We start from the raw sequence: 21,819 nt of genomic DNA on the forward strand, positions 1-21,819 counted from the left end.
CTGATAGCAACATTCCTCTTTAATCTCTTTCTGTTTAAAGTTTATGTAACCCACATGTTAATAGCACATGGTTCAATTGTTTTCATATGCAGTCTTGTTGACTGCTCTGTTTCAATAAATTCACTGATCAAACCTTTTCTATTGTTCCACACAATGAGTGATAAATGTATGTATAATTCCTGCCGATATATCTTTGTGGTAAAAAGGATGCAGAATCGACTTAATGTGGTCCTGACTGTAAATATAAACACTTGATTCAACAGTCAACATTGCACACCCTCATTTTGTGCACCTTGCACACTTTAACACTGACCATAAATAGATGCAAGATTCTTTACACTTCTATTAGTAAAAGCTTTGGAAAACCATGTCTTAATCTCCTTTACTTTCACTATTATATGTTACTTAGTGCTGGTCTGTCTTCTAAATAAGATCATAATAGAGACATTTAGGTAATTGGATTTAACATGACAATATTTAAAGAAGTTTGAGATGTATAAAGGCTTTTCTAAAGCAGAATTTAGATTCTTTTGCCAAGAAATCAAGCAATTTAAAGTCATAGGGAAATCATATTTAAATGTCAAATCATTCTGGCTTAAACTTGTATATAAATGTACTCTTTATCAGACAATATTGTCCCAAAAGTTTGAAAAGTTAGAAAATTTCTATATTAAAAAATATTTCGTCTTAAAATCCGTGTTACCTTATGCAGGCCAGTTAGATAAACGTCAGCCTGAACACCTAAATTAATCATATAATCATATATCAACGGTCATCTGTCAATCAAATTTTTTCGGTCATAGCATCTTGATTCATATGTCGCAGCTAATATACGCAATAATTGAAATCAGAATCATTTCCTTTCCCATTGAGTTCCGTCCCAGTGTTCACGGGGATGGACGTCTGTGTCTTCAGCAGGCGTAGAGCTAACAGAACTGGCAGCGTTGCGAGGCAAGGGCTCAAACATGTACGGCTGGAAGCCTTCTACACCAAACCAAGCTTCTGCCGCCCTGGCGTCCTCTTCCACAACATCTTCGTCCCGCTTTCCTCCTCTAAATAAAAAATGGATGACGGAGGCGACTCATCCACGACCTCCGATACTAAACTCTCCTCCTCTTGCATGTTTCCTCTGTCCATAGCGTTCCTTGACAGCGTTGTTTCTAAGTCACCAATTTAGTGCTACTTGGTTTAAATGGAATTTCCCATTGGGAACCTACTAGCACTAAGTTGCTAACTGGTTAGCAAGATGCTTCCGAGAAACCGGCCATAATCTAACTTGCTTGCAAATCTTCTGCCACAATAATCCTGCCCCCTTAATAAACGACCAATCACATTCACTCGCGTAAAGTCGGGCACCACTTAGGAGAATTTGGAAATGCAACGGTTGGAACAGCCGCTTCCCTGTGACTTTAAATAAGCTGCACTAGTTTTGCCATATGGTAAAATATCGCGTTGCCTCTTACAGCTTGTTGGCTACAGTATGGATGTCACTGAGCCTCGGTCTAATCTCTGGTTGCTGGCACTGCTCCAAAGCCGGTTGGGATCAAAATCCCAAAGCGTATTTTTCTGAAGTCCACTGATTCAGATCTTATAAAGGCCATTTTCAATCATATCTGGCATCTATCAACACAAGGGAACATCCACCCTTCAAGCAATGAATTTCCAAACTATCCTGTAAATGCGTCTGATTACAACACTGTCATTAAGCCTTAGACTTAAACAACTTTTACAGTTATTTTGTATACAATATAAAATAGTGTATATAATACAACATTTTGTTTAGTACAGCTTTCCAGACAGTAAATGAACATTTCCAATCAATAAAGTGCTGCAGTGATCAAATGTAAACAGTGTGGGAGAAAAAACATGCGTGAAAAAAATGCATTTCTATTTCTAAATACAGACTTATGAGGCTCACATACTACAATATAACTGTTGTTAGTTAGAAAGCACCATTAATTTCTTTAAGTCTTAAATCTGTTTTCCCAACTAATTCCCCCTGGAGTTTGAACGGTTGAAAAGCAAACCATCATGTTTCAGATTTTTCAAACCAACCATTTAACTACGGTACTTTTTATTTTTTGTAGGAGGTGATTGAAGCCATTGCAGAATGTGCCTTCAAGACTTCACCTTTTCCTGTCATCCTGTCATTTGAAAACCATGTGGACTCGTAAGAACTTCACTCATTTATACAAACACTCACCTGCCAATTGCTCTGGCACACCTTGCTAGTCCCAGATTTCCATGGAGTTTCATTGATTGATCGAAGCCATACAAAGACATGGGTGAAGGAGTTTGGTGAGGAGGGACTAAGGTGGCCTCAACTGAGACCAAACAACTCAGATCTTCGGTATCCTCCAAAATTCAGATTTGTCCCAATGATGTACATGAATAAAATTACAGAATTAACTCTCAGTATGCAGTTAATATCTCCAAAGTCATTTTAGTCATCTAATCATTTGATTCAAGTGTTGGACCAAGGATATATCTAAAAGTTGAAGGATTGCTTACCCCTGCTTTATGCCTTTAAAGACGAGGTTTTGGGAGACCATCAGAATATACCCATAAACACACTCCTTACCATTATAGACCATGTTCCTAAAAGAACTGAACTTGTTGCAGATGCTAAGGCGAACCAAACCATTAAACGCAGCGGATTAGGAATTAAATGTCTATTAAGTTTTAAAGCGAGTTTGCCAATACAGTGTATTTTGTGTATTTTAATTGTTTTTGGCAGGGATTCAATGAGGCAGTCAGGCAGTTACCTTAGATGTTGGCTCGGGATGTAAGGCATTGGCCTGTAACTGGTGCGTTGCCAGTTTGAGCATTTTGCCCCTGCCTTGGTGGTCTGGGGGCCTGGTGGCACTGATTTTTGGCATTATGCTGTGGAGAAATGTAGCTAACAATTATAAGCACTTGACTGAGTGAATGTAGTGTGAAGGGATTTGGGATCCTTGAACTCAATAAAGATTTCTGTAAGTACAAGCCATTTACAATGAGAGATGTTTGCCACTTGGATACAGGGACCTCGTTATCAGGTTACAAATAGGTTTATAACCCGGTCCACCATTCAGAAGAGAGAGGTAATGTGTCGTGAAACCAAGGATGAGGTCCGCCACGGTACTCAGGAAGTCTGGCAGGGAGTTAACTAACTTTACACAGATAGCGAAAGATGTTAATTGAAAAAATTGTTGATTTTTGGTTATGGTTATGATTGATGGTGGATCAACCCTCCAACAATGTGCAACAATTATGTGTTTAACACCAGCACTAAATGAAGGAACATGTGATGGTGAACTATCAGCATTGATACTAACTGGTGAAAAACTACACCTTTCTCATGGATTTCGGAATGACTTTAGACAAGTTCAATATTTTAATGTCAAGAGGACATGAAGTGATGCTGATTTTTTTTTTACTTTGATTTAATATAAAAGAAATACAAATGTTCATATAGATCCAAATGTAGAAAATGGTTGAATTAGCATTGATAAACACAGTACATTTTGCAGTGTTAAAGTAAGATTATGTGTTAAATGTAACACCAATCACAGTGCATTTTGTCCAACTCTGAAGTAGTGTTAAATTAACTCTCTACATAGTGTATTTCTTACTACAGTTGTTTTTTGTAATCACTCTAAAAGAGTCAATGTACTTTGACAGAGCATATTTAACCCTTAACTGCACTTGGATTGGTGTTAAATTAACCCTTAAATTGTTACTTTAACGGTGCAAAATTTACTTTGGTACTGAAAGACTTAAAGCTTCCCGAGATGTTTCTGACCGCAATATCCAGACTAAGCTAAAATCTAAAAGGACCAGGCAACGGTTGTCCAGTCTTTGTTTTGTCTGGTTGTATTCAGCCTGCAGGAATTTGTAACTTCTTGTTTTCAGCTGACAGAAGTGGGTCTTGGTGTTCATTGATGTTGGGACACTGGTTTGTATTTTTTGGTGTCTTGAACCCTTCTGACCATTTCCCTTAGACCTCTGACAGCATTTAGGTGTTTTCATCTACCTAACGAAGTGAGATACTTGAGAACATTATGAGAACATTATGAGAACATTATGTGTAAATGGGTGATGGTTGTGCAGGAAAATCTAGGTAATTCAACTATTTCTGAAGCATTCTGACCAGCAAACTTCTAAGTCACTTAATCTTTAAAGCTTGATTAAAAATTTGAATTTAACAAGTCATCTTCCCAATAAACAAATGCCAAATGGAATCTAGTTACTACCATGTGATTGGCTAATAGATAGTTTTTTTCAGGTGCACTAAGTGGCCGGTGAGTGTTGTTTACCTGTATGTATGAAATGTCTCTTTGTTGACACAAAATATGTAAATATCTCTTGTGCTTTTCAGCTTGAAGCAGCAGGCGAAAATGGCCGAATATTGTCGCTCTATTTTTGGAGAAGCGCTGCTGATTGATCCTCTGGACAAATACCCTGTAGGGAAATACTAATTGCTGCATCATTACATGCTGTGGTCTTTAAAGTAAGCTGCATTAAATGCTGTCTCTCCCCCCACCCCCCACCCCACCCCTCCAACTCTCTGGTATCTGCAGCTGGAGGCTGGCACCCCCCTGCCCAGTCCTCAGGAGCTGTTGGGCAAAATTCTCATCAAAAACAAGAAATCTCACAAACCCGCCAATACCACAGACACCAAGAGGCTAATTGACCAGCCTGCCAATCAGAGCAACGAACCAGTGTCTCCTAGCAACAACACAGGAGGTATGACACAAAGACAATAGCCGCAGAAATCCACATGAAACGGGCTCAGCTGCCACAGTCAGTGGGGGGGGGGTTGGGGGTAATGAAAATCACTTACTTTTGGATTGCAGGAGGACACAAAATATCAGAGCCTTCAGGATTCAAATTAAAATGCTTTTTGTACCAATCTGTGGAGTTGTTTTCAACATTCAGCAGATGCAAATATGAGTCAGCGGTGTCACTTGAAAAGGTTCAGAGATGGAGCTGCCGTTAGAAGTGAGAGACGATTTCATTTTTCTTTTCTGCTAATGAAGAGCTGCTTGCACAGGGGGCTCATGTGTGTTTATCCTGACCTTTAGCCTGAGTGGCCCTCATGACTTTACATTTATAACCCTGCATCTCATCAGGGAGGCCTCAGTAATGAGCCAGACATCCCAGATTAGATCAGAAGAGCAGAACGCCAATTAAGGGGTTGTGCAGAAGGAAATTAAAAGCCGTATTGACATGTATCTAGATCCTGAAAACAGGTCTGGGACTGAAGATCCCAGCTTGGTTTGAAAGGCAGATCAAGTTTTCTTTCTTAAAATCTAAAATAAATGGCTTTTTGCAGATCTTTCTGGTTTTCCTTGAGTCTTCATAAAGCCTGCAGACATTTGGTTGGTTTTTGGTTAAAAGTTGACAGCTGTAGTAAAACAGTTGAGCTTTCTCTCAGGTTTTGCAGGGCTAAGGCCTTTAAAAAGGTATTGACTTGCCTTTTTGGAAATATTTTTTTTCTTACTAGTAACTTCAATGCATGTCACTGAGTCAGCCTGGATGACAAAGGGGAGTCGTGGCCTATTGCTAAGAGCACTGCGCTTGGGTCTCGGAGGTTCTGATTTCAAGTCCCACTGACTGCCACTCTAGGTCCTGAGCAAGGCCCTTAATTCCACCCTGTGCTGTACAATGGCTAGTCCACTGCTCCCCAAGGGGATGGGTTAAAAGCAGAGTGTACATTTTGTTGCTCTGTACTTGTGACTCTGATATTTGTCATGACAGATATAGAAAAATTGACAAAATTTGGAAGAAAAAAAAATCTAATATCTGGCCTTTTCAGAGCTATGGTGACACGTGATTTTCTATCTGATACTTTGATGGCCTAGAACAGGTTACCTTTTACAATCTTCCATTTTTTACTTGTATGATGAAGCTGCAACTACTGTTCAAACCAATGTCTTATCCACCCACATATTTTTAATTTTTCCTTAAAAGTTGGCATTTTGGAGACGTTTTCTTTGTTTATTTTTTCTGTCACTCTATTCACTTAATTGTGTTCCATTAGTGTTGGAAGCAAAGGTTGTGATTTTTAAATGGAAATTGGAAAAAAAAAATGTCATTCTGAAATGAAACTTGAAGTTCCTAATCAAAAAAGGTTTAAAGGGAAAAGTCCAGTAAGCAAGGAATGATCAGTGGATCATTATAACTTATAACTAATACCTAACTAATAGGTTTGCAGTAATTTAATGAATTTTGCGTTAATCAATAAAAAAAAAGTAATAATTATTTTCATGGCGATCACTGAGTCAGGGAGCGGCCATTTTTGCCCAAGTATAGTAACCCCTCCCTCCTGCCATCTTCCAGCAGTGACGTCACGGTGTGGTAAGCCTAGCGCCATTCTCCCCGCTTTACAAGCAAAATCAATGGGAACTACTAGACACATCTGCAATCAACAACAATTATTGAGGACTTCACCATTGAAATTCACCAGAGCTATAGTGAAACTGACAATGCCCACGTGCATGGCAGCTGGATGCTGGAATACATCGGGTAAAAGTAAAAAAAAAGTTATTCCACCTTTCTGATTCTTGATCCTCCACGGACGGGTTGGTCGTTGGATCGCCAACTTGAAGAGGGAGGATTTACCATGGAACTTCTGGCCAGAGAAAAAACCCGTAATATGTAGCCAACATTTGGAAAAAGAATGTTTTCAAGATGACTTGGATAATAGCGCGTTGTGACAAACACCAGATACAGCACTGGGACTTGATCAACAGCCGATACCGCACCGTGACGTCACAAACCAGTAGGTGGCAGTAGTGTTCTTTAACAAACATGGTTGCCTCCAATGAAGCACATTCAAATGAAAATTACTCTGAATTAAAAACGTATAATTTATTGAACAGTATGTAATAATTTCATATTTAAAGTACTTTCAGAAGTTTGAATTCTGAATATGACTTTTCCTTTAAGTTACTTGATCTGTTTCCTCAGATTTAGTTTTTCATATGTATTTTTTTTACAGATTTTATATTTTCAAATTCAGTTTCTGTTTTTATTTTTATTTTTTTCAGATTTACAGATTGAATTGTTTTCAAATTGCATTTTACGCATCACATTATTTTTACAGCTGGGGGCGGGCTTTCCCCTGGAGCGAGGAGCAAAAAACTTTTCTATTGATCTGCTGGACGTTACCAACAACATTTTTATGGTCAAGACCAAATGTTTGATTTGGCCTTAAAGTGAAGAGAACGTGATCTGTAAAATGCAATTTGTAGAACTCAATATGAAAAACAACAAAATTTCAAAATTACAATTTGAAAATATTATATGTGAACAAAAACATGTTTAGGGAAAAAAATCTAAGTAACCCTTAAAACCTTTTTTGTATTAAGATATTTCATAGCTGGATAGTTTGTTTTTTTTCCACTCACAAAAACTTTTAACAATAATGGAACAAAATTCACCCCATACAAGTAATGCACATAACTGATACGTTGACGGATTGTCACTTCGGACCAGTGGATTTCTGACCTACTGGTTGCCTCTCTGACTAACACTCGTGTCAGACAGCCTGTCAGTGCAGGTGGATGTCCGGTGTCTTGGTATGTTTGCATTTGTGCCATACATACCTACTTGCTGTGCTCATTAACTGGATTTCATTTAGAAGGATCACAATAAAGAGGTTCCTATTCTCATCAGATTTTTCCCATTTTTACTATATTTACAACAGTGGGTTAAGTCTGATTTATCCTGGTGTGATATGGTGAGGGTTCAAATAACAAATGTTACAAAGTACGAAGGGTATGAAGACTTTTTCAAGGCATTTTGACTATTTTCTAGTAGAAATAATGTTCAGTGGGGGCTCTGTGCCGATTAATGAACCCATAGAGGTTCAGTCTCTGCAGTAAGATAGCACAACTCTGCCTGCAGCCTCCTTACTCCCACAGAGTCATGTTTCATTCTGCTTCTTCTGTATAAATGAGATGCGACACAGAGATGATGCCGACTTATTTAATCTTAACAGACGTGGAAGCTGAGAGTGAAGAAGATGATGATGATGAAGATGATGATGGTAAAAAGGTCAGTAGGGACATTTTAAAAAGCTGACAGAGGGCCACCCTCTCTGCCGTCGCCCTTTGTTACTGTTCACACGCGACCTGTGCTTTTCACAGCTTTGTGGGTCTGTTCTACATGCTGGTGCCGCTGTTGATCTTGTCATGAATGCTTCTTTTCCTTGGCTGTTGTCCCTCCAGCTGCTCTTTATTTGTCATCAGTGGTGTTCCTGATGTCTCATTTCCTTTCGTTTTGGTTTTCGTGCTCAGTGTCTGGATGATACTTTTTACCGGTTCAGTTTTGAAATGAAAGACTTTGGCCACTTTCATTTTGTGAAGTTTTTTTGTGCCACCCCCTCCCTGCTGTGTTGGTGTCTAATCCACAAAACAGATATGTCTAATGATATTCACAGTGTTTGCAAAACCCAAAACAGCAATAAATGAAATGAAACATCTTCAATAACACAAAATAAGCCATTTTCAATAACTAAAACGGTCCCTATATGGTCATGGACAAAGACCTCCAGTATGAACTCATCTTTTTTGAATAAGTCTCTAACACAGTTTATAAGAAATGTTAAATGTATTCATCTAATTAATTAAAACAACTAACAAACATGAAACTGCAAAATAAACCTCAGAAAACCTTTTTTTTTCAAGAGTGAAAAAATATAACAAACAGCATCATCCTCAATCTTTCAATCATTTTTCCACCTGCTAGCAGTGGTGGGCTGTGAGGGCCTTCAAAGCCTTCTCCGCTGGCCTAAAATCAATCAGAAACATTAACATACATTCTCAACCTAAACTTTAATTTTCTTCTTTCCAGCTCTATAATTTATCCGAAACAGTTAATTCTCTTAATTTTGTAACGTTTCTCTTGATTACTGAGCTGCTTCCATTACATTTATGTGGTCTCTGCCATCCACTCTCTGCCATCCACTCCACATCTCCCATATCTTTATGGCATTTTGGCCATTCTTTGCCTCCCATTCTACATTTAGAAATTCTAGGAATCACTGCAGATTGAGAGAGAAGTGAGTGTTTGGAACACCAGAAACAATCAGATCTCTAATATAAGATGGAACTTGGTTGTTTAGGGCTTTATAGGTGAGAAGGAGGATTTTGAATTCTATTCTTGTCATGATTTCTGGCATGAGTGCTGGTTTGATTCAGGATTCAACACACCTGTCAGCTCTGCCCTGTTTCCGGTCAGCCTCCATCAGATTTTCCCTCTTACCTAACTGTATAACCAGCTCTCAGACCAGTGACTAGTGTCAGATTATTACGAGTATTCCTGTAAACCTGCCTGACCCCTATCGGACCTGTCTTAGTGTCTTTTGGATCTCTGACCTGTATTCTGCGTTGCAGATGAATCTCTCCCAACCAGCGCCAGTTTCATTCCAATAAACTATTTAAACGTCTCTTGCTCTGGTTGAATCTGGGTCTTCCACTATCTGGTAATTGTAATTCTGGATTTAACTGGAAGCCATTAAAAGGAAGCTAAAAATGGAGGAATATGTACTCATTTTAAAGTTTTTATCAGAACTATAGCTGCAAGGGGAAGAAATATAAAAATCTTTGAATGCAAGTGAATTTTATTAAAGATGTTAAGCTTTGGTCTCAGATAAGGAGAAGCCTGAGAACCAAACAGAAAGTGAGGCGTCTGCTATGGTAGGATTTTCTTCTCTTGTGTCAATATCCAGATGATGTTGCACAGATTTCAATGGTCTGAAGCTTTTTCCACATCTCCTGCACATGTAGGGACTCTGGTGTGGATATGTAGATGGGTTTTCAGAGAAGATCTACGACCAAAGCTTTTCCCACACTGATGGCAGACGAAAGGCTTCTCGCCATGGTGAATGGACAAATGGCGATTCAAATGTCCACTCTGCCTGAAATGCTTCCGACACAGATGGCAGACGAAAGGCTTCTCGCCGGTGTGAATGTATATATGGCGATTCAAATCTCCTTTCAGCTGGAATTGCTTCCCACAGTGAAGGCAGAGGAAAGGCTTTACGCTGCTGTGAATGGACAAATGGCGATTCAAATGTCCACTCTGCCTGAATTGCTTCCCACACTGAGGGCAGACGAAAGGCTTCTCGCCGGTGTGAATGTATATATGGCGATTCAAATCTCCTTTCAGCTGGAATTGCTTCCCACAGTGAAGGCAGAGGAAAGGCTTTACGCTGCTGTGAATGGACAAATGGCGATTCAAATGTCCACTCTGCCTGAATTGCTTCCCACACTGAGGGCAGACGAAAGGCTTCTCGCCGGTGTGAATGTATATATGGCGATTCAAATCTCCTTTCAGCTGGAATTGCTTCCCACAGTGAAGGCAGAGGAAAGGCTTTACGCCGCTGTGAATGGACAAATGGCGATTCAAATGTCCACTTTGCCCGAATTGCTTCCCACACAGATGGCAGAGGAAAGGCTTTTCGCCGGTGTGGATAAGCAGGTGTCTTTTCAGACATTGAGATCTCTTAAAACCCTTTCCACAGTGGTCACAGCAATGTACTGGTTTCTCAGAGATATTCAGCTGATCCAGGTCTCTGTTCTCCACATGCTGCTGACCTTCACAAAATTGTTCATCCACATTACTGATATCCATCTGTAAGAGAACAAAAACAAAAAAATCCATCAATTAGTTGGCACCACTGAATATATGTAAATCCTTTTTGATGCCTAATGTGGACCAAAACTATGGTTCTTCATAAGAAAAATGTAAACTCAGAATGACTTACTGGAGCTTGAGACATTGCTTGGATGTGTATGTCGGTGTTTTCTCTTTCTTTTTTGACTATCCTGCTTAAAGAAGAACACTTTAGATAAGTCAACACATTATCCTCAAATTATAACTGTACCAATACACAAAAAACAGTCAAATAAGTTATTACACAAATAAACATATCATGAAAACCAACAGTTAGTTGCTCTTCATAATAAATGTTTTTAATTAGTTTCATTTCCTCTACCTTGTGGTTCCCTAATTAAATCTTTATAGCATCAGCCTCAAAAGAGAGAGTTTTCTTACCTTTAACGCTGTGAAGCTGACTTCTTGCCTGCTATCCGTCTTTCTACAAATCAGAGATCTACACTTTTAAAAAATGCTTCTTTTTTTTTACTGTAACCAAGGGTTAAAAACATTCTGAAAAGTCCAGTATTTATTCAAAAGAAAATAAAATAGATAGCATTACGTCACCTTATACATTCTGGATATCCCACCTCATGACAGCGCGCTGACATTACAGAAGAGATAAACAACTGCATAGTAACGACCAGTGGTGGGCTGTGATGGCCTTCAAAGCCTTCTCTGCTGGCCTAAAATCAATCAGAAACACTAACATACATTCTCAACCTAAACTTTAATTTTCTTCTTTCAAGCTCTATTAATTTATTCGAAACAATTAATTCTCCTAATTTTGTAGCGTTTCTCTTGATTACTGAGCTGTTTTCATTACATTTATGTAGTCTCTATATTTTTTGTCCAATCAGATTTCAGCCTTAGAGCGTTGCTATGTCAATCAAATCTGACCAGGTTCTTCAGAATCAGCAGTCCTGGCTCATGTTTCCTAACAATATTAGTGAGGAGCATTTTCTTCAACCAATCAGATTTCAGATTTGGGGTCAGCTAGAGGGCCCACACATTTGTCAGCATTTTCTGTCCTCTGATTGGTCAGTTAGAGCAAAATATTTACAGCCAAGTTAAGCTAACGACAATCTGCATTTTAGATTAAAAGTTAAAAGTTCTTCTGGCCTCAATGGCTGATCCTTAATGGAGATACTAAGACTTCCTGCACAAAGACAGGAAGAAGGATTTTTTTTTTTAAATAATCAGCACCTCTTGTGAGTGTTATATATATTTTATTTTCACGCTTAAGCTCCATTTTATCTGTTAATTAGATGCATATTGAATTTGAACGGCTCCTGTAAATGTTTCAGAGCTGTGGTTATGAGGTAAAGGATTGCGGTTCTCTTAACTGGGCTTAATTGATCTTGATTAGCGTGAGCATTCTTGCTCACGCTAATCTTTGTCTCGGTTATACCTGTGCTTGTTGCATTTCATATTTGAATAATATGGTTGTTTCTTTTGTTAAAATGTGAAAGTGGTGATAATAACCCCTTGACACCCATCATTAGAAATTGACATCCAAATGTATATATATATATATATATATATATATATATATATATATATATATATATATATATATATATATATATATAGGGATGGACTGTCCCAACCGTTGGTTTCGCCTGTCTCGGTTCAGTTCGCGTGTGTTGCGTTCGGTTCATGCGCTGCTCCTTTTTCTCATAGGCGAAGCGTTTACACTCCAGAGCAGAAGGTGGCGGTACTGCGACCAAAGCCAACCACCAGTAGTAAACAAGAAGAAGAAGCGAAGCAGCTTAGCCGGGTGTAGCAGAAAAAGATCAGTTATTGTGGAGAATTGTGTCGGTATGGCGAGTGGGAAAGAACAGTAGTTGGAAGACGCGCCAGCAGCACTTTATAGGTCTGCTGTATGGGACCACTTTGCATTTAGAGTGACCTACGATGACGGCGGAAAGAAAGTTGTGGATAAAAACAGTATGCAAGCATTGTGCAAAACATTTTGTTTATACTAACAGCAACATGACCAACATGTCATGCTAACCCCGAAATCCCACATACTCCGTCAGCGCTCCGCCCCACTGCGCTCCAGACCGGCTGCACAAAGCAAAGCCTACAACCTCCACTGTGGTTCCCGTCCGCTCACCTCTGAGTTCCTTGGAGATGGTAGAGAGCATGCGCGAGATGATTAAATTCAAAGCAGCAAAACATGCGGAAATAATCCAGGGTTTCCGCGAATCATTAAAAATAATTACAATTCATACATTTTTTGGGATTTTTTCCTTAAAAAAAATTTTCATAAATTTTTATGATTTTTTTTATTTTTCGGTGTAACAATAAACATATACCGAACCGAACCGAAAACCGTGACCACAAAACCGTGAACCAAACCGAACCGAACCGTGGATTTTGTGAACCATTCCACCCCTAATATATATACGTACATATACATATAAGAGGTGGGCATAGATAAAATTTTTTAAATCTAGATTAATCTTACTGTAATCTTAGAATTAATCTAGGGGATTCATTAATCAGAATCAGAATTACTTTATTTAATTTAATAATCTCTTGCAGGAAATAACATAAGAAAATGAATTAAATAAGGATAAGAATAAAATAAGATAAGGGTAAGAATAAAATATGGATGATATGTGTGTGCTTCCTAAATAATAATTGAAAGTAAGTCTTTGAACAGGTTCCTCTAGTCAGTTGGTACATTAGACCAGGGGCTCATTTCCTGTTTCCAAAATGCATCACATAATACCACTGAACCAACATTTTCATAAAGCGTCCCACTTTACCCACATTCACCAAACCAATCATCAAGAAGCAACAATTATTTTTTAGTAATCATTTGTGGTGTCGTGGTAAAATAAAATTTTAAATAACATAACATTGCCTACCTAAAGCGAAGGAGTGAAGTTCCCAGCTTGCATTGATGAGGTGTGCAGTTACACCGAGGTAGTTATTATTGACAGATATCCAGTGGTCCACTGTCAGTACTTAACACGCCTTGACCAACTTCTCATGTTTCGTGGCTTTCTCTGCGGCGTGCTGGGCATGTATGAGCACCTGTGGCCACCTGGAGAACAAGCTCGAACCCATCATCTTCAACCACGCTGATGGGCTTCCTTAAAAATAAATTTACCCTTAAAGCTACAGTGTGTAATAATTACATGGATATACAGTCAGAAATGTAATATATTATACATAACTATGTTATTTATCATCATCTACGAGCTCAGCCTCTTAACCTTAATATTTGCGTTGCCTTAGAATTCGTTATTTATAATTACATAGGAGCGGGTCTCGCAGCCATGGAGGCAGACATCTTTGCGCTACGGCAGCGCAGAGCCAACAAACTAGTGATTGCGAGATCGCCAAAACGTCACAACGATGTAGAAAAAATAACGGGTATATTTATTATCTTAAGTCTACATGAAATCTATACCCTACACAGACTAATGAAATACTATCTGTAAAATTATCTATGTAAACAAACCTCATCACTTGAGAAGGTAGGTGATGTGGACGTCGTGGAAGACATTTTGTCCCGTAACGCTCGCCGTACTGTTGGGGGGGAGAAGCGGTGGGGGGGAGATGTTCATGTTGCTGCAGTCTGCAGTCTGACCGCTAGATGTCGCTAAAAGTTACATACTGTAGCTTTAAGCAAACATGGCGGCTTTATAGCTGCATCCATGTTATCACATCACGTTTATAGTGTTAACAATAGGCCTGCACACAAAAATGATTTGTTCACGCCCCCAGATAGGCATCTGCGCTATGTATATATGGAGATAAAGGGATAAAAAGTAGATAAAGTTCAGAGGTGCCCACTGAAGGCCTAGTTACCATATGCACCGCCCACCACTGCCTGCTAGTATTATTTTGTTTAAGACTGTTACAATAAAACTGTATATCTTTTTTTATTGAAAACATTTTAATTAGCTTAATTTCAGGAATAACAAATGATTTTTTTGACAAAAAAAAAAAAGACATTGTTAATTTTCATTGAAACATTGAAACCATTGCGGTCACCAGCTTGTTGTATTGCAGAAACACATCAGCGCTACTTTATATGGGTAATTCTGGTGCTAAGAATCATGAGTCGTAAAGTCCCGCCTCCTACACTCTCCCATGCTTTGTTTGGAAGTTTTTGGACCAAAGCTAGAGCAAAAGTTAACTGCTTCAGTTAATCCAGCTATCAGGTTTATAATCTGGGTATAGAGATGGACTCAGACCTGAAATAGGCATATAAAGACATAAAAAAATTGGCTTTATATCACCTAAATCATGAACGACAGACGGACAGCTAACAGGACGCCACATACAGGTGCTGGTCATAAAATTAGAATATCATGAAAAAGTAGATTGATTTCAGTAATTCCATTTAAAAAGTGAAACTTGTATATTATATTCATACATTACATACAAACTCATATATTTCAGATGTTTATTTTGTTTAATTTTGATGATTACAAATGACAACAAATGAAAATCTCAAATTCATCATATCAGAAAATTAGAATATTGTGAAAAGGTTCAAAATTGATGGCCCCTGGTGCCACACTCTAATCAGCTAATTAACTCAAACCACCTGCAAAAGCCTTTAAATGGTCTTTCAGTCTAGTTCTATAGGCTACACAATCATGGGGAAGACTGCTGACTTGACAGTTGTCCAAAAGACGACCATCGACACCTTGCACAAGGAGGGCAAGACACAAAAGGTCATCGCTAAAGAGGCTGGCTGTTCACAGAGCTCAGTGTCCAAGCACATTAATAGAGAGGCGAAGGGAAGGAAAAGATGTGGTCGAAAAAAGTGTACAAGCAAGAGAGATAACCGCACCCTGGAGAGGATTGTGAAACAAAACCCCTTCAAAAATGTGGGGGAGATTCACAAAGAGTGGACTGCAGCTGGAGTGAGTGCTTCAAGAACCACCACACACAGACGTATGAAAGACATGGGTTTCTGCTGTCGCATTCCTTGTGTCAAGCCACTCTTGAACCACAGACAGCGTCAGAAGCGTCTAAAGAGAAACAGGACTGGACTGCTGGTGAGTGGTCCAAAGTCATGTTCTCTGATGAAAGTAAATTTTGCATTTCCTTTGGAAATCAAGGTCCCAGAGTCTGGAGGAAAAGAAGAGAGGCACTTCATCCACGTTGCTTGAAGTCCAGTTTAAAGTTTCCACAGTCAGTGATGGTTTGGGGTGCCATGTCATCTGCTGGTGTTGGTCCATTGTGTTTTCTGAGGTCCAGGGTCAACGCAGCCACATACCAGGAAGTTTTAGAGCACTTCATGCTTCCTGCAGCTGACCAACTTTTTGGAGATGCAGATTTAATTTTCCAACAGGACTTGGCACCTGCACACAGTGCCAAAGCTACCAGTACCTGGTTGAAGGACCATGGTATCCCTGTTCTAAATTGGCCAGCAAACTCTCCTGACCTTAACCCCATAGAAAATCTATGGGGTATTGTGAAGAAGAAGATGCAATACACCAGACCCAACAATTCAGAAGAGCTAAAAGCCACTATTAGAGCAACCTGGGCTATCATAACACCTGAGCAGTGCCACAGACTGATCGACTCCATGCCACGCCGCATTGCTGCAGTAATACAGGCCAAAGGAGGCCCAACTAAATACTGAGTGCTGTACATGCTCATACTTTTCATGTTCATACTTTTCAGTTGGCCAACATTTCTATAAATCCTTTGTTTTTATTGGTCTTCAGTAATATTCTAATTTTCTGATATGATGAATTTGAGATTTTCATTTGTTGTCATTTGTAATCATCAAAATTAAACAAAATAAACATCTGAAATATATGAGTTTGTATGTAATGTATGAATATAATATACAAGTTTCACTTTTTAAATGGAATTACTGAAATCAATCTACTTTTTCATGATATTCTAATTTTATGACCAGCACCTGTATACCGAGCTGACAGGGCAGCAGATGACTCCGGAAAGACCAGAGGCTTGTGCATTTATATTAGCAAAGGTTGGTGCACAGTCTCTGCTACTTCTGAGAGACACTGCCTACAGCACACAGAGTTATCAATTGTAAAATTTAGACATTAGTATCTCCCAAGGGAATTCACTTCTATCATCCTCACTGCTGTCTATACGCCCCCGAATGCTAATGCCAAGCCAGCCTGGAAAGAACTTTATGAGGTCATTAGCAAACACCATACCAAACAACTTACTGGTATTGTTGCGGGTGACTTAAACCACTCCAACTTGAAAACAATCCTCCCCATATTCCACCAACATGTTTCCTGCCACACCAGAGGAGACAAGACCCTGGAACATGTCTACTCCAACCTAGCTGGAGCATTCAAGGCAACACCCCTACCGCACATCAGACAACCAGTCCATCTCTTCCTGTTCCTCACACCTTGGTACTCACCCCTCATCCAAAGTGTGAAACCTACTGTGAAGGAGAGTTAAGGTGTGGTCAGAGGGCTCAGTACTGTGGTGCTGGAGGACCTGTACTGGACCACATCTCCACCACCATAGACGGTGTCACCACCGACAAACACTATGTACCCCAACCAGAAATCCTGCAGGAATCGGGACGTTCGCCTCCTATTGAAGGCCCCCAACATCGTCAGACTACCGGACCACCAACACCTCTCCCGCCTCCTCAGATGTCACATTCCTCAATGAGCTTAACATCTTTTATACCCGTTTTGAGAGAGGGAAGACTACAGCTGCAACCAAGACAGCCTTTGCCCCAGACCACAGCTACTGACTCTCCCCTCCACTGACGTAGGAGTGTTCCTGAGCAGGATTAAAGCCCACAAGGCTGCAGGTCCTGAAGGCATCCCTGGACATGTCCTCAGAGTGAGCTCTGGGGAGCTGTCAGGAGTGCTGACAGATCTTCAACATGTCCCTGGCCCACGTTGTGGTACTGACCTGCTTCAAGTGCACCTCCATCGTCCCAATCCCCGAGGAACTCCAACTCATCCAGACTTAGTGACTACCGTTGGCTAGCCCTCACCCCCATCATCACCAAGTGCTTTGTGTGGCTTGTTCTAGCTCACCTAAGATTCTGTCCCCCACTGGACCGCCACCAATTTAAATACAGGCAGAACAGGAGCACAGAGGATGCAGTACCCATAGCGCTGCACTCTGTCCTTCCACACCAGGACAGTACTATAACTTGAACAATTCATAAGTGGCATATTTATTACAAGCATTTGTTAATATGGGCTTAATACTAATGTTTTTTTTTTTTTTTCCTGGATGGGACCACCTGTGGAGCTGGTTTACAGTTCCTTTCTGTATCTCTGCTTCTGTCTCCTTGAACCCCAGTCGGCCTCAGCAGATGGCCGCTCACACTGAGCCTGGTTCTGCTGGAGGTTTCTTCCTGTTAAAAGACAGTTTTTCCTCTCCACTGTCACTACAAGCATGCTTAGTGTGAGGGATTGCCTTCGAGTTAATTAGTCGATGCAATCAACTGGTTTTCCTTAGATGGAAATCTTTGAATCAATTTGACTGGATGATCTGGTGAACTGGAAAGTGCCTTGAGTTGATATGTGTTGAAAATTGGTGCTATACAAATAAACTGAACGGAATTGAATTAATAGTTATTTTAGTTGGAGGCTATGTTGACACTTGATGAATATTATTTAAATAAGATGTAAACAAATCCACAATTAAAATATATTTGCAACATTAGGCTGTGCTCACTGATTATTTTATACTTTTTGTGTTGAAACATGTAGCCCTATTAACAGGCTAATTGCTGATTATGGGTATGGTTATGACAGTTAATAGATTAGATGAATTAAACAAGATATTATTTATAGACATAACATAACTAACTGTGACACTTCATACGGTACATTTAACTTCAAAGGAAAATATATGTTCTGTGTTTTATTAATATATATTCCATTAAAATGTTTCATACTACAAAAGTGGTTCAGTTGCAGACAGCTCTGTCCAGCTTCAAGCAGACTTTTAAACGCCCATCAGCACAGCCAGACACTCTGGTCCACATTCCAGGCGAGGCACTGGAACGGACACCATTTTTTCACTTTAAGCCTGATACAAACAAGCACACTGACCTATAAAATGCTGTTGGTATAACGTCCATACAGGCCATTAAAATGACTCTTCGGTCGTCACTTCAGAGGAAAGTCCGCCCCAGAAATGAGAGAATGTAATTAGTAAAATGCGATTAAAAAATAATTAAATTCTTTAAACTTAATCTTTAAAGAAAAAAAATGGATATGAAACATAAATTAATAAAACACAATTTGAAAAAATGAAAAAGTTTTCTTTCTGGATTCCTTTTTTTTTTTTACATTTAAATCCACAAAATGTGCTTTTGTTTTCAAATTCCCATTTACAAAATGTGTTTTTGTGCTTGCAAAAATAATGGACCAAAATTCACTCCATACGCATCATGCATGTTTGTTTGTCTGTAAAGATGTTTTTATGAGAATCCAAAGGAAGCGCTTTAAAATGTCATATTTCACTGTTAAGTTTTGCGTCTATTGGATTTCATCTCAGGGCTCTGCAGAGCGAGAGGCTATTGCCACAGAGGAAATGTCGACTCTGGTAAACTACGTCCAGCCAACCAAGTTCAACTCCTTCGAAGCATCAAAGAGTAAGTGAGCAACACATGAAGAATCTGCTGCCTTGTGATCTTTGCAGCACAGTGTGAAATGCTGGATCTTTGCACTTTTATCTTTGCTTTAATTTCATGTTTTTCCCCTCATTATTTTTGACACTGGCAAGTCTGTAACTATTTCAGAATGTAAGATCGTCTGTGGCAGTTTTCCCAAAGTTGATATCTGAAGGAGGGAAGTGATGTAACAGAAATAATTGCCCAGAAATGAGCTTCCTGTTTTTTTCCTCTTTCTGTGTCTAGAGGCGGCCCGCTGTTACCACATGTCGTCTTTTGTAGAGACCAAAGCTTTGGAGCACCTCACAAAGTCACCAGTGGAGTTTGTGGAGTATCCTTGGCAACCGATTACCATAGTTGCAGAGCCCCATGGCAACCGGTTCTTTTCTTTGTTTTCCCTTTTCCTCTTTGAATATATATTTATTTTCTTCTTCAAATGTCAAAACTCTGTATGAGTCACTAAGGAACTTTTGCATTGATTTTTAGTGAGCTTTGTTATTTATGTTGGCTTGAGTACAGTAGGAGCCACTTCAAAAGTTCATGAGTCCCTTTATACATTTAAAATTACATTTATCTTTTTAAGGAAAAATTTTAAAATAATTGAAAGGACATTTAGTTTTTGTATAGCCTGAATGCAATTATTTATGCTTGTACCAAAGTATAATTCTTTGGTTCCTTAACTTAAAGTGAAGATATAATAAATCCCAGCTGAGTCGTATATACCCCAAAGGAACCAGAGTGGACTCATCAAACTTCATGCCTCAGCTGTTCTGGAATGCTGGATGTCAACTTGTGGCCCTTAATTACCAAACTATTGGTAAAGATTAAATACTAGCATAAAAATGCTGAAAACCACAGCTCCCCAAAGGGGATGGATTAAATGCAGAGATCAATTTCTCTATTGTGAGATCAATAAAGCTCAATTTATTTTATTTATTTGGAAAACGTATTACAAACAACACCTTCAAACTAATCAAAAAAGCTAGAGGTTCGTAAAGATTAGAGAAAAGTAAAATTTAATATGTAATCCCGTTAGGCCTGAGTTCACAGCGTCATTTTACCTCTTTTGTCTAAATGTATGAGCTCCGATTATTTTTTGTAAAAATCTCCCAGAAAAACTCCTAATATTGTTAATTGATATTATTTAGTACAGCCTTGTTCTTGTAATTTTATGACTTTATTCTCGTAATTTTCTCAACTTTATTCTAGTGGTTTTATTACTTTATTCTCACGATGTTATGACTTTATTCTCGTAATTTTATGACTTTATTCTCATAATCTTACGACCTTATTCTAAAAATTTTACGACTTTATTCTCGTAATTTTACGTCTTTATTCTTATAATTTTACGTCTTTATTCTTGTAATTTTACAACCTTATTTTCGTAAAGTTACGACTTTATTCTCATAATCTTACGACCTTATTCTAAAAATTTTACGATTTTATTCTTGTAATTTTACGTCTTTATTCTCATAATTTTACGTCTTTATTCTTGTAATTTTACAACCTTATTCTCGTAAAGTTACGACTTTATTCTCAAAAATAAAAGAAAAAAAATCTCTAGCCTGGCCCTAAAACTCTGTCCTAGTTGTTCACCACAAACCAAAATAAATAGTTTCAAGATGATGCAAAGTTAAATTTGAAGTTATCATCCAGAATTGCAGAAAAATTTTCCCTTAATAGGGTAGTGCAGTAAGGCTTCTCTCCATAACATTTTTTCTGCATTAATTTTATACTTTAAGAAGTTTTAAAAATAGTATTTCAACCTGAGTAGAATGCTTGTTAATACTCTAAATTCTACAAAAGTTTTTTAAACAGCAGGATTTGTACTTCTAATTGAGTAATAAACATGAATACATTGACACCTCTGGAAATGGGTGGTATAGTACAGGCAATTTTCTTCCATCTGAGTATTTTCTCATTTATATGCTCACAATAGACTTTGAAAGGCTTAAAAAAGCCTGATATAGCACCTTTAATTCCACCCACACTATACAACTGCAAAACAATGAAATCTAAATAAGTCATTTCTTCTTAAAATAAGTGCATTTTTTCTTGAATTAAGGATTTAAGTGAGACACTTTGCCAATGGAACAAGACAATTTACACTTAAAATAAGAAAAAACATTTGCATTGTCTTATTTCAAGTGTATTTTATCTAGATACCTTATTTTAAGAGTAAAAATACTAATTCCATTGGCAAATCATCTTATTTAACTGCTCAAATTAAGGGTAAATACCCTTAATTTAAGACATTTTTACTCATTAGCCCAGACTGCATTAAATTATTCTTTTTCAGTCTTATAATCAGACAGAATCAAACAAAAAGAGTCACTCTTGATACTTTAAAACAAAAGGAGCTTTGTGTCCCAGATCTTTCCATGCAGTTGAACCTCTTCATGTTCGAGTACAACGGCCGCAGCGGCTACAGACTGAAACCGGAGTTCATGAGGCGGCCGGACAAGCATTTTGACCCATTCACAGAAAACACAGTGGATGGCATCGTAGCTAACACGCTCTCTGTGAAGGTATACCTCAACCATCAAATCCTCTCCATT

General features: G+C 38.7%; 1 protein-coding gene across 1 annotated transcript in view; it reads left to right on the forward strand.

Moving 5' to 3' along the window:
- Positions 1 to 21,819, forward strand: part of LOC119773964 (1-phosphatidylinositol 4,5-bisphosphate phosphodiesterase beta-1) — a 75,604-nt gene that overhangs the window by 32,012 nt on the left and 21,773 nt on the right. The window contains exons 12-19 of the mRNA XM_038271205.1: positions 2,088 to 2,170; positions 4,361 to 4,445; positions 4,563 to 4,728; positions 7,988 to 8,043; positions 19,147 to 19,243; positions 19,508 to 19,592; positions 19,954 to 20,078; positions 21,635 to 21,789. Coding sequence (XP_038127133.1) covers positions 2,088 to 2,170; positions 4,361 to 4,445; positions 4,563 to 4,728; positions 7,988 to 8,043; positions 19,147 to 19,243; positions 19,508 to 19,592; positions 19,954 to 20,078; positions 21,635 to 21,789 — 852 coding nt within the window. The remainder of the gene's footprint in view (positions 1 to 2,087; positions 2,171 to 4,360; positions 4,446 to 4,562; positions 4,729 to 7,987; positions 8,044 to 19,146; positions 19,244 to 19,507; positions 19,593 to 19,953; positions 20,079 to 21,634; positions 21,790 to 21,819) is intronic.

Source organism: Cyprinodon tularosa, unplaced genomic scaffold (genome assembly GCF_016077235.1).
Source record: "Cyprinodon tularosa strain WSP-4 unplaced genomic scaffold, ASM1607723v1 ctg794, whole genome shotgun sequence".
In the NCBI taxonomy this organism is placed as follows: domain Eukaryota; kingdom Metazoa; phylum Chordata; class Actinopteri; order Cyprinodontiformes; family Cyprinodontidae; genus Cyprinodon; species Cyprinodon tularosa.